Here is an 18,701-nt window from a genome sequence, read left to right as displayed (position 1 = left end):
TGTGTACCAAGTGACATGGAAAGTATATTTCTCATTAAGGAGAGCGGACAAGCAAGTTTGGAAACACGCACACACACACACACACACACACACACACGAAACTTAGGTTTTATTCAATTGTCCAAGTTGTCCAGGACCCAAAGAGGTCAAGAACACAAAACTGGAGCCTCTCTACCGCCCTCCGCGGGGTTTCGTTTCTTCAGTTTCCTCTGGGGGTAGGTCAAACTCTACGAGGACTCCCAATCGCCCGGACGCGCTGCCAACTAGGGCACAGTGTGAACCGGCGCAGGCCTGGGCCTCCACGGCCACAGGGGGCGCTGCAGAGAACTCGGTAGCCAAGGGAGCACGGAGCAGGCGCCTGGAAGCTTTTCCACCCGCGACGCATTTTCTCTCCGCAGGCCTCGCGCGTTTCCTGTGACGTATTTCCGGCCGGCGGAGCTGCTGCTGTACGGCCCAACCGGAAGTAACGCCCCCCGGAGAGTTGAGCGTGTGTGTGCTGTGGCGCTGCGCGGAAGGCGCTTCGCAGACAACATGTCTCATCTGCCGATGAAACTACTGCGCAAGAAGATCGAGAAGCGAAACCTCAAACTGCGACAGCGAAACCTAAAGCTACAGGGTGAGATGCGCTAAGCTTCGCGGCGGCCTCGGTGGCTGAGGGCCCCACGCGTGGGCCGTGGCGCGCTATGGCGACTGTGGGGCGGAGCGGCGCCGGTGTGGCGGGGCAGCTTTCCTTAGAGCACGTGTGTGTGTTGAGAGTGAAAAGGCAGCCTGGGGCAGACTCGAGTGGGCTCCCGAGAAGATGTAGACGCGCCCCGTGGCCTCACCTCTGCCCGTCACCTCGCTGATCATCATGTGTCTTTACGGAGGGAATGAGGGCAGGAGACCCCTTGCGCTCCCTTCCCGGCACCCAGGAGTTCTTCCGGCTAAACCAGCCCTTTCTACCTACACCCGCCTCATTTGACTCCCTCACCACCTTCAGTTCCCACCTCATCCCCACCCGTCACCCATTTCCAGTCAGACACGTGGAACCTCAGCTCTATGCACCTTGCATTTACATCCTCTATTGAATGTATTTCTTCAACAGAAGCTCATTGTCACTCGTCACAAAGCTTTGCCGATACCGTTGCCTTCTCCCCACCTTCTGTCTCTCCCCCTCTCCCCTTCTCCCCCTCCTCCTTTAGCACTCTCACATTTACAGCTAAGAGTGTCTTAAAAGCACACGTGGAATGCAACGCCTCTCTCCTGCTGTATCTTCCCATCACTTCCAGCATTAGGTTATAAATTCCTTAAGAGCTTTTACATATTTACACCTTTCACAGAGACTTAATTAAAAAGGAATTTACCTGAATGTCACCATGCTTACCTACCTTATTTGCAGCCCAAGGTTCCTGATGGTGAGCCAGAAATCTTGACCTTTGTGGGTCCTGTATAATAAGATGTAAACCCCCGAAGGCATTGTTGGAGGCCTGGTGCTTTACCACCAGTTGGTTTTCAATAGAGATAAGTTGATTGAAAGAAATCCAGGAAGAGAGGGAAGGTTTGTGGGTTTTAGGAATAAAGTTTTTGAAGCTCCCTTATATTTCCAATTCTTATAGACTAATACAGCATTACGAAATATTTTTTGTAGTTAAAGGTAACGATTAAAGTAAAAGATGGTGTTATCTTTTTCTATATATAAATATGGAAACTTTTCTAAAGACATTCTCATGTATTTATATATAGTAAGTATTGGGACAAAAAAAGTGGTTTCATCAACAATTTTCAGTTCACTACCATCTAGCAAAGTTGAGGGTGAATGTTTTGAAGTTGTATTTATATGAGAAGCAGTAGTTGTGTAAATAAGGTGTAAATTGTTTTTGATATATCAGTCATATATTTATCAAATACCTATATTACAATGTATATTTTGTAACTACCATTGTCTGGCCCCAGCTGTTTAAATATTTCATCTCATGAAGTTTTCCTGTCCCAGACTCTCTTAACTTCCTAAGGACAGAGATGTGTGTTTTTTGAAAGTTAATAAATCAATGGAGCTTTCCCTTTTCCAGTATTTTTTTGAAAAGGGAATTACTTGTCCTGTAGCGGAACACCATAAAATTACAAGTAGTTTTAATAGTGTGCAGCAGGCCCTCGAATAATGTCGTTTTGTTCAGTGTCATTTTGTTGTGACGCTAATGAGATGCCATAGGAACTTAACTCTTGTTTATGTCAATTAGCCTATGTGTCCTTTCTCTGCAGTTCCAAGAACCTATCAATTAAGTTTGAACGGAACTGTATATGAAAGGGAATTAAAGGCTAAATCATTTCACTTCTGTACGCCATGGCATTTCTCCTTTGGGATTCCAGTGTTTCTAAGTAAACCTCCTCTTCTTTGTTACAATATTTTCTGTTTTTGAACAGGGGCCTCGGATGTGAGCCTATCAGAAACTCAAAATGGAGAGGTGTCTGAAGAAACAGTGAGAGGTGGAAAGGTTAAAAAATCCCTAAAACAGTCTGTGAATGTGGTCTCATCAGAAGCCCAAAATGGAGATATATCTAAAGAAACAGTAGGAGGTGGGAAAGTTAAAAAATCCCTAAAACAGTCTATGAATGTGGGCTTGTCAGAAGCCCAAAATGGGACTATATCTAAAGAAATAGTGGAAAATGTAAAAGTTAAAAAATCCAAGAAATTAACCATAATAACCAATGGGGAAGCAGCAACACAGTCTCCTAATCCAGAATCGAAGAAGAAAAAGAAGAAGAAGAAAAAGAGAAAAATGGTGGACGATGCTGGGCCTGGTAAGCACTTCATTGTATTTGAATTTAAGCCATTCACACTGTTTTTCAGTTGTCATTCTATCGTCCCTGTATTACTATCGTGTCCACAGGCCATGCGAGAACCCTATACCCACAGTATACTAGAAAGTAGCCTGGTAGCTAAAGGAAACAGGGAGGCGTGGGGGGATTTTAACTTTTCTCAAAACATTGAGCAATGTGTCATGCTTTTACATTCTTTAACAACCTTGAATAAAATCTCTCACTTAAATAAGAATCTCCTTAGAAGTTTAGAAATTTGCTCTTCGCTGGGCTTTTTGTGATGAACACAACATACTATGGCATAGTATTAGGTTTACCTATTTGCAAACAGAATTGTGGAATTACACTAAAGAAATCTGGGCTGGTCGTAGACTACCTTCTCAGACTTTTATGTACCCAGAGACTGTACATTAATGATTCTTTTTACTTCCCTCTATTTTGCCCCATTCCTTTTTCCTACCATAAATTCCTCCCTTTGAAAAGAGACTTAGTGATAATTTGGATATGTAAAGTGTATGAAATAGTAGTTAGGAAACGCCGGAATAAATGGGCATTATCCCATTTATCAGGTAAGTAAAATGGCCAGGATAGTATTAAAGGGGAAGTGAAGGGCTGTTTTCTTTTGGAAGATGATTGGATCTGAATAAGCTTAGGTAAAAGAATAGGCATTTTAATTGAGATAAGAGCACAGAGATTTCAAGGGAAGATAGAACAGGTGTCAGCAAACTATTCAGCCTTCCACCTATTTTGTAAATAAAGCTTTATTGGAACAATGTGATACCCATTTGTTTACTTGGTCTTTATAGTAACAGAGACTGTAGGTATCAGTAAATATTTCAATGAAACTTGAAATATTTACTGTCTGGCCCTTTAGATAAAAAGTTTTGCTAACACCTGGGTTAGAATATCCTATTCATCTGTCTTACCTGAAATAAAGGTTTCATTTAGAAAGGAGCTTTGAACTTTTCCAAACATGCATGGCTGTCTTCATGCTGCCTACAGACTAATACATTTGTAGGTTACAAGAAATTGCTTAAACAAAAATGAAACAAAATAGAGAAAAGCATGAAAATAAGACATTACAGTTTTTATTTAAAGTGATTGTAATCCTATTCAGAAATTATTAGTGGCTTTAGGATTCTTGTTCTGAGTATGACTAAGGAGGAGATATTTTTCTACCCTCAAGCATTGAATCACAGGGCTGGGAGTTTGAACCCTATTGGTAAACTTTAAGAACCATTTTAAGGGAAACAGAAGTGATAAGCCATGAAGACCAGCTGATCATATTCATGGCCATTGAACTTGGGGATCCTGCAGAGTCGACCATATCCCAGAAAGGTGGTAGTAAGGTCCAAGGAAGCGACCTGTCCTGGGCTACAAAGAGTCCTGAGTTCTGGGCTAGTTTAGTTCTTGCCTGATACACTAGCTACCATAAATTGATAAGAGTCCAGCATGGTAGTTAACCCATTTGACACAGTGGAACATTTAAGAACATCGGAGGTAAGACTGGAAAGGTAGTTTAGGACCCCATTACGAAAGTTGTGAATGTAGAAGTAAAAAGCCAGAAGGCCTTATTGTTACTTCCTTCACCACTGAAGTTCAAGAAACAGGCCAGTTTGTATTATCCAGCTATGTGGATTATTGCCCTTGCTTTGTAGTCTAGCTCTAGTAACGTGAAGAGCCTTTGGTATTTCTGTTCATCTTTAAAACAAAATTAGCTTTTATAGAAAATGTATGTTTAATGGCATGAGTGGAAAATGAGTGCTTGTTTCTGAGTTTTTAAAAACAACAACAACATACTACTTACATGCCCTTTTTTTTCTCAGTGAAATATATAGAACTTGGTGAAATTAGAATACTTAAATTGTTTAGTTCAACTTTTAAAAAAATGTCTTGGTCACTTAAGATAATATAATACATTAAGAATCCTAAAAAGTAAACTTTTGTTGGTAAATCTGCACCTCTCCCTGCGTTTTTAAATATAACTAAATCTTTAATCATGAAAGAGACATTCTTAAGTTAAAACTGAAAATGTGTTAAGCTTTTGAAAATAGCATTTTGGCATCTCACAGCTTTTATTTTGTAATCTCATTTGGTTTTTTTATTTTAAGAAAAAAAAATTGGGTTTTGTTCTTTAAAACCAGATACCAAAAAAGCAAAAACTGAAGACAAAGAGGAGCCTGAAGAAGGTTCCCAGGCTTCTGGAGAAACAGAACACAGGGTGGAGAAGTCAGAGGACGAGGAAGAGGAGAGCGAAGTGCCCAGCCTGCCCTTGGGAGTGACAGGTAACCTCCAGAGCATTTTCCAGATAGATGTTTAAAATGTCATACCTCTCTAGATTATAAAATACGAAGGTTCAAATGTGACTTTTACCTGGAAAAAGTAAGTAGTCACAAGAAATGTTTTTATATCTTGAGTGCTGCTTTTTATCTCCCACGTTGTTGTTTCTTTCTGTTTTTTCCTTTTCTTTAGTCCTGGCACTAAATGTTTTGATAATACACACAAAGAGCTTCTGGGATCATTTGTTCTTTTGGTTTATCATTTTCTAAAGCTCATTCCATGTTGTAGTAGGAAAACCATTGGTCCATAAGTCTGGAGAAAGTTTAACACTGCTCAGTTACTAGGGAGGGAGGGAAGAATTAACATTATTGAAGGACTTGTGTCAGGTTACCCTCCTTTCGCCCTTGTTTCTTTATCTGTAAAGTTAAGAGTTTAGACTAGAATCAGTTGCTCCTAACCAGAAATGTCTAGGAGTTACTTGAGTGGTTTTGTTTGTTAAAATATTGAAGCCCAACCCCAGACTTGCTTAATCAGAATTGCAAATGCTATCACTGGTTCTCAAGCAGGGCAATTTTTGCCTCCCAGGTGGGGTGCCCGGCTCATCCTAGTTTGCCTAGAACTTGACCAGTTTTAGCACTGAAAGTTCAGCATCCCATAAACCTCCTCTGTCCCAGGCAAATCTGAGGGTTGGCCACCAACATTTTTGGTTGTCAGAACTGGGGGCAGGCATCTAGTTGGTAGAGGTCAGGGATGCTGCAGAACGTACTGTAGTGTATAGGACAGCCTCTCAAAACAATTGTCCAGCCCAAAGTGTCAGTAGTGCCGAGGTGACAATATCTGGGGTGTAGCCAGGACATGTTGGGGTGGGGAGCTCCTGGGGGGTTTTGATGCCTTCCCCTGCTGGAGAACTGCTACACACTTGATTTGTGGGTTCAGTCTAACAGTCTGGCTGGTTGTATCTGATTCTCGGTTGTCTTTTTGGAGTGAGATTATTGCTCTCTTGATTGGCTTCACACTCGATTTTTACTATAGTGAATGTTTCCACTTTTTATTTCCGATTTCCTAAACATTTCATTTCTCTCTGAACTCCTCCTGTCCCCTTCCTCAGCCTTGGCATTTTCTTTTTTTTTTTTTTATTAAATTTATTGGGGTGACAATTGTTAGTAAAATTACATAGATTTCAGGTGTACAATTCTGTATTACATCATCTATAAATCCCATTGTGTGTTCATCACCCAGAGTCAGTTCTCCTTCCATCACCATATATTCGATCCCCCTTACCCTCATCTCCCACCCCCCACCCCCCGCCCCCCTTACCCTCTGGCAACCACTAAACTATTGTCTGTGTCTATGAGTTTCTGTTTCTCATTTGTTTGTCTTGTTCTTTTGTTGTTTTTGGTTTATATACCACATATCAGTGAAATCACATGGTTCTCTGCTTTTTCTGTCTGACTTGTTTTGCTCAGCATTACTCTCTCAAGATCCATCCATGTTGTCACAAATGTTCCTATATCATCTTTTCTTTTCATGCAAGTCCCTTGATTGTACCTCCTCTGCACCCTTTGTTATTTTGTTACACTACAGGCTCTGGACTTGAAATTACACAGGCATCAGCAGTGGAGAAACTTTAAAAGTATATGGTCTTTTTCGTAATGTTACATAGGAATGGTTGGGATTTAGTCTTAGTGAAAGAAGCTTTTCTAAGTACGACTCCAACCCCAGTAATGCTTTCAATCAGTAAAACTAATTTAGGCAGCTGTAGCTGTACTAACTATTATAAAAGATAAATTTACTAATGATAAACGGTCTTCCATTTAGGAGCTTTTGAGGATACTTCATTTGCTTCTCTATCGAATCTTGTCAACGAGAACACTTTGAAGGCTATAAAAGAAATGGGCTTTACACACATGACTGAAATTCAACACAAAAGTATCAGACCACTTCTGGAAGGCAGGTATGAGTAGCATTGATATTTGGCCATTAGGGTCTCTATTTTTAGTGCTAGTAGTTTGGAAAGAAAATGCCAGTATGTTCTATTGATTTTGCATTATGTGTTGGGTTACATATCTAACCTGCATTAAAAGCTTTAAGTGATTTACTGATGTTTGAAGAAAAGTGTTCACTTCTGTTTCATAGCATGATTCTTATTTCTGAGTTAGGTGTTTAACCCAGGTGATTTTAGTGGTAGAGGAGGTAGGAACTTTTCCTTGATCTTGTTCTAGCCTTGGTGCTGGAAACGTATGTGATTGTATGTGGTGGGTATTCAGAAAGTACATGTTGAATGAGTAGACTAAATGTCTCCTTTCCCTTTTTAATATTTAGGGATCTTCTAGCAGCTGCAAAAACAGGCAGTGGCAAAACCCTGGCATTTCTCATCCCTGCAATTGAACTCATTGTTAAGTTAAAGTTCATGCCTAGGAATGGTAAGCCTTTGATCTGATTGTTTCTGCCAGTGTCTGTTTCTTATAGTATATTACTGCTATTGTAGACTCACAGTGATAACTACAGTTTGACTTTTACTATATATTATTTTTTCCTTTTTAGGCACAGGAGTTCTTATTCTGTCACCTACTAGGGAACTGGCCATGCAGACTTTCGGTGTTCTTAAAGAGCTGATGACACACCATGTTCACACATACGGGTTAATAATGGGTGGCAGTAACAGATCTGCTGAAGCACAGAAACTTGCTAATGGGATCAACATCATTGTGGCTACACCAGGCCGTCTCCTGGACCATATGCAGGTAAGAGAACAGTAGTACGTGCAGTACTACCTGTCTCATTGTCTTGTGTGAAACAGACTTGACACCTAATAGTGTCTCTTTGTCCTTTGTCTTATTAGAATACTCCAGGGTTTATGTATAAAAACCTACAGTGTCTGGTTATTGATGAGGCTGATCGTATCTTGGATGTTGGGTTTGAAGAGGAATTAAAGCAAATTATTAAACTTCTGCCAAGTAAGTGGGTAGCGTCTGTATGTGGTTTGCAAATTAGTTGTTGGAAGCAGATGAGGGTTGTTCCTATGTAGGAACTATTAATACCAGAACTTTAATGGAGCCAAGTGAAGTAGTGCCAGTCAGCCGCAGAGCTGGTCTGCAATGCGAGCATCAAACTTACCAGTTACTGAATACAGTGGTTTTGCCATTTTAGAGATTATGATGGTTAAACAGTCCAAACGTATATCTCATTCCCGTCTGCCCCCACCACCCCGTTTTACTTTTTCTTACTTCATCTAACGTGTCCCAGGTAGCCATAGACTTGTTGTCTTCTGTGTTATATTTGAGTTGTACATACCTTGGTTATAGTACTTATAACATAAATTTCTTATGTCTGTAATAAGGCCATGATTCCATTCATGATACAATTTGTTTTTTAATGCTTTATTGGGATATAATTGACATAATAATCTGTACATATTTTAAATATACAATTGGACAAATTTTGGTGTTACGCCTGCGAAACCTTCACCACAGTCGATACAGTGAACATCTCCATAACCCTCAGATTTTCTTTGTGAACCTTTGTAATCCGTTTCTCAGCCTCAGTAGGAGCAACCCTCACCGACATCCAACAACTACTCACACACGTCTCTCTCTCAGGCAACTGTTGATCTGCTTTCTGTCACTGTAGGTCAATTTGCATTTTCTAGAGATTTATAAAGTTCCTGTGAACATCTGTCTGCAAGTCTTTTTTATGGACATATGTTTTCTTTTCTCTTGGGTGGCTACCTAGGAGTGGAGTGGCCAGTGTATGTTTAACTTGTACCGTTTTACATCCCCATCAGCAGTGTGGAGAGTTCCAGTTCTACCTGTGAAGTCTTGAAATTAAGTAGTATTAACTCCCAACTTTGTTCTTTGCAAAGAACTTTGTTCTGGCTGTTCTTATCCTTTGCATTTCTGTATAAAGTTTAGAATCAGTTTGTCAATTTATACTCCCTAAAAATAAATCTGGTTGATTGGGATTGTCACTTAATTTTTTCTTTCCAGTACAGTACTGAATAGAAGTGGCGAGAGAAGACATCTTTGTCTTGTTCCTGATACTAGGGAGGAAAGCATTCACTCTTTCACCATTAAGTACGATGTTAGCTGTAGATTTTTTTGTAGATGCCCCTTATCAGATTGGGGATAATCTCTTCTGTTCCTGATTTGCTGAGATTTTTTAAAATCAGATGTTATGTTTTGTCAAATGCTTTTCCTATAGCTGTTGAAGTGAGCAGATGTTGTTTTTTAGTTTGTTAATATGGCAAATTGTATTGGTTAATTTTCAGATATTAAACCAACCAACCCTGCATTCATAGAATAAACCCCACTTGACCGTGATGCATTATCCTTTTTATATATCACTGGATTCACTTTGGTAAAATTTTGTTTAGAAATGTTGCATCTATGTTCATGAGTCATTGGGTTTTGGTATCAGGGTAATGGCTGGCTTCAAAGAGTAAGCTGGGAAGTAAATTCTCTTGAGTGTCCTGGAGAGTTAGTGAAGAATTGATAAATGTTTAATAGAATTCACCATTAAAGGCCATTAGAGGTGGACTGTCTTTCTGTTTTTTTGTTTTATCTTTTTTTTTTTTAAATTGGAGACTATTAGGGAACAATGTGTTTCTCCAAGTGGTTGTCCTTCAATCTAGTTGTGGAGGGCACAGCTCAGCTCCAAGTCCAGTCGCCGTTTTCAATCCTTAGTTGCAGGGGGCGCAGCCCACCATCCCATGCGGGAATTGAACCAGCAACCTTGTTGAGAGCTGGTGCTCTAACCAACTGAGCCATCCGGCCACCCCTGGAGTTTTCTTTACATAAAGATTTTAATTATAATTTCTTTAATAGATAAAAGGCTGTTGAGGTTTTCTATTTCTGCAGGGAGCTTTAGCAGTTTGTCTTTCAAGGAAATTGTCCATTTCATCTAAGTTGTCAAATTTATGGACATAAAGCTGTTCATGATATTCCCTTAATATCTATAGTGATAACATGTTTCCCATTCTTGTTATTTGTACTTAGGAGCATTTGTATTTGTGAAGCGATTTCTAAAGATTCTCTGAAAGACTGGGATTATTTTTTATATGTATTGTTTCAGTACGCAGACAGACCATGCTCTTTTCTGCCACACAAACTCGAAAAGTTGAAGACCTGGCAAGGATTTCCCTGAAAAAGGAGCCATTATATGTTGGCGTTGATGATGATAAAGCTAATGCAACAGTGGATGGTCTGGAGCAGGTACCTTTTGCCAACATCTTACATTTTAAGGATCTTCTTTGGTTTTTTCCTTGTAATCGTTTGGAGGATCCTCTAGAAAGCAGATGGGTTATTGAACTTTTAATTTAAATATAGTGAAGTTGGATCTCTGGCTCTCCTGGTATAAAGTATCTTGAACTCTGAATAATTTACTCAGCTCTCCTTACTGTCTGTTAATATCTCCTGACATGTGGGAGACGTTATTAGCCACTATCAGTTAGAGAGGCAGGAAAAAAAAACAATATTTGTTTAATAATCTCTTGCTCTAAAATGGGAGGTGAGTTAGAAAGTGGAGAGACAGGTTTCAGGTATGTAGCTGTAGAAAACTGGCAATGAAGTGACAAAGATCCGACCTAGATTGATTAAAGAGAACTTTAAGATCGTGTCTGTTGGTGAATATAATACTTCTGTAATGATTTAGCTTAAAAACCTTTCATGGGTTGTTTAGTTTTTAAAAATATGTTCTCCCAGCTTTGTTGCCATGTTTAGGACTGTGCACTTAAGCTGTGGTTATTTGAGATCTTGCTTTCAAAGACCTTTTAAAAAATCAAACATTGGTATGTCTTGAGAGTTCCAATTAGTAGAGGTGTTAACATATTATGGTTGCAAGAACTGTTGATAACCAGTAATCTCAGAAATACGAGAAGAATTTAGTGTCTGGTGATTACAGCCAGTTACAGGAGTCAAGCGAGCTTAAATTAGTCTTATTTTAGGAACGCTTTGTTACGATGAAGGCAGTAGTTTTACTATGGGTAAGGCATGACTGTATGCGTGATGTTTGTCTGTGCTCTGCATCAGATTATATTGGCTCATGCAACTGAAAATGTCTGTTTGGTTATTTTGTGTCTGTTCAATTGAACTACTTCTAGGGATATGTTGTGTGTCCTTCCGAAAAGAGATTCCTCCTGCTCTTTACATTCCTTAAGAAAAACCGGAAGAAGAAACTAATGGTCTTCTTTTCATCCTGTAAGTCCGTGAAATACCACTATGAGTTGCTGAACTACATCGATTTGCCTGTCTTGGCCATTCATGTAAGTGACTATGAAAAGTTCATTCAAAACAAGTTATGCTCACCAAGTTGTATAGATTGTGGGGTTTGAGGTATTGCTCCCCTCTCTAAACATAGTTCTGAGTAGGTCAGTGAGCATTGGGTGATTGATCCTATCCGGAGGGGGCTTTGCTGGGGTGAGGGGTGAGGACCACAGAGGGATAAGAGATGCCACCTACTTGGGAGAACAGGACACAGGCCAGGGAGTGAACGTGAAATCAAGCAGGTTCACAACTCCCCAGTTTGGGGGTTCTATATCTAGACTACCCAGAAACAGCCTCTAATGGATGTTTTGATTTGATTCCAGGGAAGGCAGAAGCAAAACAAGCGCACGACCACATTCTTCCAGTTCTGCAATGCGGACACGGGGATATTGTTGTGCACGGACGTGGCAGCTAGAGGGCTGGATATTCCTGAAGTCGACTGGATTGTTCAGTATGACCCTCCTGATGACCCCAAGGTCAGCAGCATCCTTGGGTTTCTCAGAATGGCTCTGCGTGAAGGCGGGCACTTACTCTCCAGGTTCCCTGAGAAATACTGCTTTGCACATTCAAAGGTCTCTTCCTTAGTCAGTCATGTTTTAGTGCACAGTGACTTTGCAGTATTTCTCTGGTGCTAATGGTACTTAGGGCTTTTACAGGACCCGAAGTGGGTACGTAAGGAGATTTGAAAGGCATCAGTGGGACTTAAGTCGGGAATGTTACATGTTACATACTTGGAATGACTTGTTAAGAGCAGAAGGATATAAAATTTGTTTATAGAGATAGGACATTAGTATATGTAGTAAAATAAGTTTTATTACGTATTTTGAACAAACAATAGGTTATATAAATTGTGAGCCAGCATTTAAACAGGCTTCAAAAAGCCATTTTGAGTTTCAGACGCACTTACTGGTCATTTTATTAGATCACAAAGTGAATGTGCCTCCTGTCCAGCTTTCCTTTGGCCTCGGTCATCGCCCTGTTACCCCTGGGCGTGATGCATGCAGAAGGACTGACGGACTTGCTTCGGAGAACAGCCCTGGGGACGGGGAGGGGCACCATCTCATACAGATGTGCTAACACACAAGTCCTGGAAATGCAGACGGCCCCGGCTTCTGGCGAAAGTCAGCCTGTTAACTCAGCTTTTCTCTCTCCACCAAAGGAGTACATTCATCGTGTGGGGAGAACAGCCAGAGGCCTAAATGGAAGAGGGCATGCCTTGCTCATTTTGCGCCCTGAAGAACTGGGTTTCCTTCGTTACTTGAAGCAATCCAAGGTAAAGGTCTTTGCTTAGAAAATCTTAAGTTGGGAATAGATTCCTCATGGTGGGACTCTATTGCTGATGCAGATGGCCTTAAACACTGTTTCTTCTGGATGTGTCTGAGGAGTCTTGAGTCATTGCAGAGCTATTAGAATGGTTGTTACAGCGGTGAAGCAAATTAGACTCTTGTGGGCATGTCCCAAGAAACTTGAACAGAAAAAACTCCTCACGTGGCGCAGTCCTTGAGCTCCGTGTTCCTCGCAGTGCCCGTGTCCCCGTCTCTCCTCTCCCGTTCCCCACAGCCTATTTGAACCCGCCTCCACACCTTTGAAGCTCCCTCACACCTGACCATCTCTACCTGCGGCTCCCTGTCTTCTCGCCATGTCTCCATCCTAGTATCTTTCCCTCTGACTTTCCCCAAAGCAGTGGGACTCCTCAGTTCACTCCTACCTCTTCTGCCCTTATTCGTCGATTCCTGTGGATTACCTGCAGTCTCTCCTTTGCAGTTAGCTCTTTACCATCTGAAGTATCTCACTAAAACAAACAAAAATAATTTCAACCCTAAACCCATTCTCCTATCACCACCTCCAGCATAGCTTCTGCCTGTAACCGTACTTCAGTCTACCATTTTGAAAAGTGGTTTATATTTTCTCTATTTATTTTCTTCTGACCCTGTTCTCCAACCCACCCTAATCTAACTTTGGCCTCCTGGCATCCCACCAAATCTGAATTCATTAGAATGATAAGTGGCCTCTTTGTTGCTAATCTTGTGACTACTTCCCAGGCCTTCTCTTCCCAGACATTTGCCTCCTTGTTCGCTTCCCTGGCACGGTCTTGCCGAGTGGATTTTCCTCCGCCTAGCAACTAGGTGCAGCTCTTACAAATTGCCCTACAGCCTTTGCACTTTTTCTCCAGAATGCCCTTTTCCTGGTTCTCTACATTGCCTCTGGTTTCATCTAGCTGTTGTCTCTTCTGGGAAGCCATCACTGATCAGCCCCCCTTCATATTCCCACAGCAGGGGTGCTCACTGAATTGCTGTCTTACTTATCTGTCTCCCCCACAAGACTGCAAGCTCTCTGAGGGCAGGGGCTGTGACATGGGCTGCTATTTTTCACCCCAGCACCTTGCGCAGGTCCGGTACTTTTCCAGTTACCTAATAAGTGATGGCCAATAAAAATCTTTCCTGTAGGAATTTATGATCACCGTGACTTCTGGGGTCACAAGTCCCAGTCACAGGGCAGTGTTGTGTTAGGGCAGCTCTCCTGACGGAGAGAAGAGTTCTTGGTCCTTCTAACTAGGAGCGCCAGGCTGCTGCCTCAGTGTAGAGATCCTGATTGAGAGAAAAGGGCTCCACGGACTTATCCCTGTCTAGTTCCTCGCCCTGCCTTTTCGGAAGGTTCCATGGCACAATTTGTGTGCCATTCGGGAGGTAAGATAAGATTTTCCATTGGCATTGGGAGACAAGGGAGCAGAGGTCTCTGCCAAGGGAATCCCACAGACCTGGTCACTGTCATCTCGTCAGTGCCTAACGAGCTGCAGTGACACCATTGCTGCCTGGCCCCACCATTTCCTGTCTGTTCATAGACTCTGACTTGTCTCATCCTCTAACTGTTTGAATGTTGATGGGTCCCATTTTGCTAATCTTCATGCTTTGGTTTTCTAGGTTCCATTAAGTGAATTCGAGTTTTCCTGGTCCAAAATTTCTGATATTCAGTCTCAGGTATGCTTCTTTGGGGGTCAGCCTGCACCTCATCCCAGCATTGCCTGTGTAGTGCTCCACTGGCAGTGGTTGTACTCCGAGTCTCCCTTCTCGTAGATGAGAAGCTTGCACATGCAGTCGTTCTGGTTTCCTGCTGTGTTGGTTACCACACTGCTGTGCTCTGCCTTGTTTCAGACCGCACCCACAAGAACTTTGTAATTATTCTGAATTAATATTTTGCAGATATTGGAGCAAACATATTGGGACAGATATTTTTTGTGGGATGATTTTGTTCTAATATACATGAAATCTGCTTTTTTATTTTACTAAAACCTATGTTTTTTGTTTTTGTTTTTTTGTTTTCTATTTCAGCTTGAAAAATTGATTGAAAAGAACTACTTCCTTCATAAGTCAGCCCAGGAAGCGTATAAGTCGTACATCCGAGCATATGATTCCCATTCTCTGAAACAGATCTTTAATGTTAATAACTTAAATTTGCCTCAGGTTGCGCTGTCATTTGGTTTCAAGGTGCCTCCTTTTGTTGATCTGAGTATCCTTTTCCTTGTTGTAATGAATTCATGCGGGAACTAAGGGACCAGAGCTTGACAGCGGGGCATTTGGGCATCGCCCTGGGTGGTGTGTGCTCTGGCTGCAGGCTGGGGGCCCCACTGTTAGCCTGGTCAGGGTCTGCTGTCATGCTCGCGCGGAGTGGGCAGGGAGGAGTGGCTGGAGTGAGGGTTATGGAAACGGGAGTTATGACTCGGGCCTTAAAACAGACAGGAACATAACTGGCAGACTGAGAGCCAGAGGGAGCTGTGTAGCCCGGAGAGAAGCACAGGGGAAAATGGCAGGGCTCAGGGCGTGTGAGGCCTCACTGTACAAGGTCCGTGAAGGAGCAGGATGCCCTGGAGCTGAAGAAAGAAGACAGGACCTTGCAAAGCTTTTATCCTCTCAGAGCCATTAAAGGATTTCATACAGGGAAGTTGCAAGATCAGCAAAAGAAAATAAACCTGAAGTGCTAACTCAAGATATAAGGCAAAGGGAATATCTTAAATTGCTGCTTTTGCGATTTATAACGTGTGCTTTATTATCACATTTTCAACAGAAGAGACTGAAGTAGCAGAGGTGAGGCCTGTTCATTAACGCTGTGCCATTAACTGCTGAAGGGACTAGGAGACCAATTTGGGTCCTGTCCCCGTTGTAGGCATTGAGTAAGTGTCTGCATGTTGAATCGTGTGAAAAGAACGGCTTCACTTGGTTAGGCATTCTTGAATCAGCCTGAACCGAGGTGAAAGTCATTTGTTTTGACACTAGGGGTGTTTTTTAATATGTTCCTATAAACTTGATGATTTACCTCATAACTCCTTATAAGTAATTGTCTTGAGTCTCATTGTGTGGAGAAAATTGTATGACTAGTGCTTAAAATCAGACCTGCTGATTTCAGGCCACGGTCACATGCCACTCCTGATTGCCTGGAAATGTGTTGCATAGGCTCATTCACGTGCATAGTTTTCATGGTCCAGGCAGGGTGGTCGTGGAGGGACAGTACCCGCTGCCTGGCTGTCCGTGTAGGTGTCAGATTGGAGGGTGACCTCTGTGTGGGTTGATCTCCTTAACATCCCCTTCAGATGTGAACAGCAATGAAGGCAAGCTTAGGAAGAGAGGCGGCGGCGGCGGGTTCGGCTACCAGAAACCCAGGAAAGTCGAGAAGTCCAAAATCTTCAAACACATCAGCAGGAAGTCATCCGACAGCAGGCAGTTCTCTCACTGAAGACACCTTCCTTTCATCTGGAAGAGCTTTGTGCCGAGATGGGTTTTTTCCCCTTGCTCTAATAAAGGAATTTTTGTAGCTCTAGGATACGGACTCACCCGACACGAGTATGAATTGACTTGGGTTGAAAGCATTGAAGAGTGATATTTCCAGCAAATCTTTTATTTTGGAATATAAAACGGGGTTCAGTTTTTCTTGATTGCCCCAGGACAAAGCAAAGGGATCATTTTAGTCTTTGTTGTGATGATAGAATACTTTAAATCTTTTTCCCCCATATGTCATTATTTTGATGTAATTCTTTTTGTATTTTTGTTCTTGGTGTCTGAAGATTTTTGTGGCATGTATGGCTATAGCACCCTGCTGTAAAAGGCTGATACCCTGCAACACTGGACAGAAGGTGGTGGTGGTGGTGGTGCAGGAAATTGTCTCGGTTTAGTTTTTTGGTTTTGGTGGTTCTTTGGACCTTAATGGTAGTTCTTGGCCCCTCCTGAACTACCATGTTAAAAGGTGGAGAGCTTTTGAAAAGAAGCACCTTCAGCTAAAGGTGGCATCGATTTTTATATATGCAAGATTTTAAAACAATGAGCCTTTCCCAGATTTTATTGTTTGAAGAACAAGAAATAATGGATTATCGTTGTTATTTGAATAAAGTGCTCCTAGCAGTTTTGACTTTTGGGACAGAGGGAGAGTTGAGACTTTTGAGGCTCATTTATACCAATGTAGATATAATCTGCTGTTCTTGTGGTAATTTAGCAAAGACTTAAAAATAGGCACAAAGAGTGGTGGATAACACTCAAACTTTGTTTCAGGTGGCTTGGATTTTAATGAGCCCTTTCAACTCGGCAGAGTACTTAGAAGGCAAAGGATATTTTTGAGAAAAAAATGACCTCTTCTAGATCCATGAAACAAATAGATCTGCAATTTTTGAGGGCTGCGATGAAGTCTGCAGGTGCCTCTGGAGCCGGAGCTGTCGTATCCCTTCCTGTTCCCCTTCCAGTTGCAATCAATAAGGTTGTTTGTACTGTGTTAAAAAAAAAAAAAGATTTGCAGTGAAAATTGAAAGTGAGCAGAAGTCAAAAAGCAGCAAACCCAGGGATTTAGTCAGATGGGGCTTTTCGTCATAGGAGTTCTTGATTTCTAGTGTGTTAGGTGTATTATGTTTTATTTCTAGTGTGCTTCATAACTACAAAAGGGTTAAAAACAATTGCAAAACCTGCAATTATTTTTGCACCAACCTAATACATTTTGTAGCAGTTTAAAACCAAAGTTCATAGTCTCATTTTACTGTTAATGCCAGTTAGTATTCATAGATTTCTGTTAGATGTTAAGTACACGGAGAACATCAAATGTAGAGGAAGCAGGCTGATAGATGCCTTTCCAGAAGGAAAAGAAAAGAATGGTACTCTGCAGCTGGGCTCGACCACTGTGCCCTGGCTGGACCTGTCCTGGTTTCAGACCTTGATTGCTGGACTCTTCATGTTTAATAACTGTTTATCTAGTAACTTGTTTTTCTTTTTTGTTTCAGAAATAAACATGTTTCTAGAAATACATGAAAGGGAAGAATATTTAATCACTGAACAGAATTAAATACTGTGCATATTTTGATAATGTAACCTTCCAGTGTTTTATAGACATTGTAATTTTTTTAATCAAAAGCGAAATTTTACCCACCATTTGTGACCAGCTTGTTTCATAAGATGGTATTTTCCCAGGTCATTAAATAATTACATCAGTTTTGTATTTTATTTATTAATATGCTTTGTTAACCTTGCTTTGTCTATCTGGATTTGGGTTCTAGATACCTGCTTGTCCCAGACTGGCTCTCCTCTCAGAAGGTGGAAAGATTGTTCCTACTCTCATAATGGCCTATTTCAGGTACTTGCTGAGAGTCCTGCGTGAGGTTCTGCTGGCAGGATGGCCCAGGCTAGGGACATCCAGACAACCGGATTTGACCAACCCGGCCAGGATTCCGATGTGAGGGAGCCAGTACTAGAATCAGATACAAGGTCAAGGCAGCACCATCTGCAGGGCTTATTTTCACAAGGAGAAGGCCTCCTTAGGTCTTGTGCTAAGTGCACAGCTGCTGGGGGGCACATATGGGGCTGCTAACTTGACATGAGATTAAGTAGCTTTAGCCAGGAAGGTTTGGCAGCGTGGGCAGGGAGCCAAGCAGATCACTACATGCGACTAGAAGCCATTGGGTGCTCTGGGCTGTAAGCGATCAGTCATTGCTGTATCTAAATTTTATTTTGGTCTTAACTGGCCAGGTTAATTAATGTAAAGCTGAATTCAAGAGATCCAAGAAAGGATCTTGTTTATTCATCTGTATATAGTAGTTAAATGAATGCTCTGGAACCAGAATACCTGGATTCAAATTCCAGTTGTACCTCTTTATTTTCTGTGTCCGTTAAGTGAGTAAAACAAAGTAATAAACATACTTTATAAAGTGGTGAGAATTGACTGAGCTAACATGGAGAGTCTTAGGACAGTGCCTGGCACACAGTACTCGTTAGCTGTATGTATTAATGTATATACATCCTATAAGGAAAGTTTGCTGCCCAACAGGGATTCATCAAAAATCCTGAGCCAACTTGTGCCTTTGGAGTACAAACAGGATTTCTGATAGTCTGGATGCCC

At 41.5% G+C, this 18,701-nt stretch overlaps 1 protein-coding gene across 1 annotated transcript; it reads left to right on the top strand.

The window, feature by feature from the left end:
• The first annotated feature begins 445 nt into the window (after window positions 1–445).
• Window positions 446–17,797, top strand: DDX18 (DEAD-box helicase 18). The gene is made up of 14 exons (XM_074335413.2): window positions 446–616; window positions 2,401–2,778; window positions 4,941–5,081; window positions 6,895–7,030; window positions 7,399–7,499; window positions 7,621–7,820; window positions 7,919–8,033; window positions 10,147–10,286; window positions 11,174–11,335; window positions 11,660–11,812; window positions 12,496–12,609; window positions 14,258–14,314; window positions 14,666–14,843; window positions 15,922–17,797. Exons 1-14 carry the CDS (start codon window positions 532–534, stop codon window positions 16,062–16,064), a joined length of 2,103 nt encoding a protein of 700 aa, XP_074191514.1. The 5' UTR covers window positions 446–531; the 3' UTR covers window positions 16,065–17,797.
• The last annotated feature ends 904 nt before the right edge of the window (window positions 17,798–18,701 follow it).

This window comes from Rhinolophus sinicus, chromosome 17, assembly GCF_057876585.1.
Source record: "Rhinolophus sinicus isolate RSI-liver-muscle chromosome 17, RSI-T2T, whole genome shotgun sequence".
Lineage (NCBI taxonomy): Eukaryota > Metazoa > Chordata > Mammalia > Chiroptera > Rhinolophidae > Rhinolophus > Rhinolophus sinicus.
Note: the sequence above shows the minus strand (reverse complement) of the source record. Positions and strands in the feature narration are given on the sequence as shown.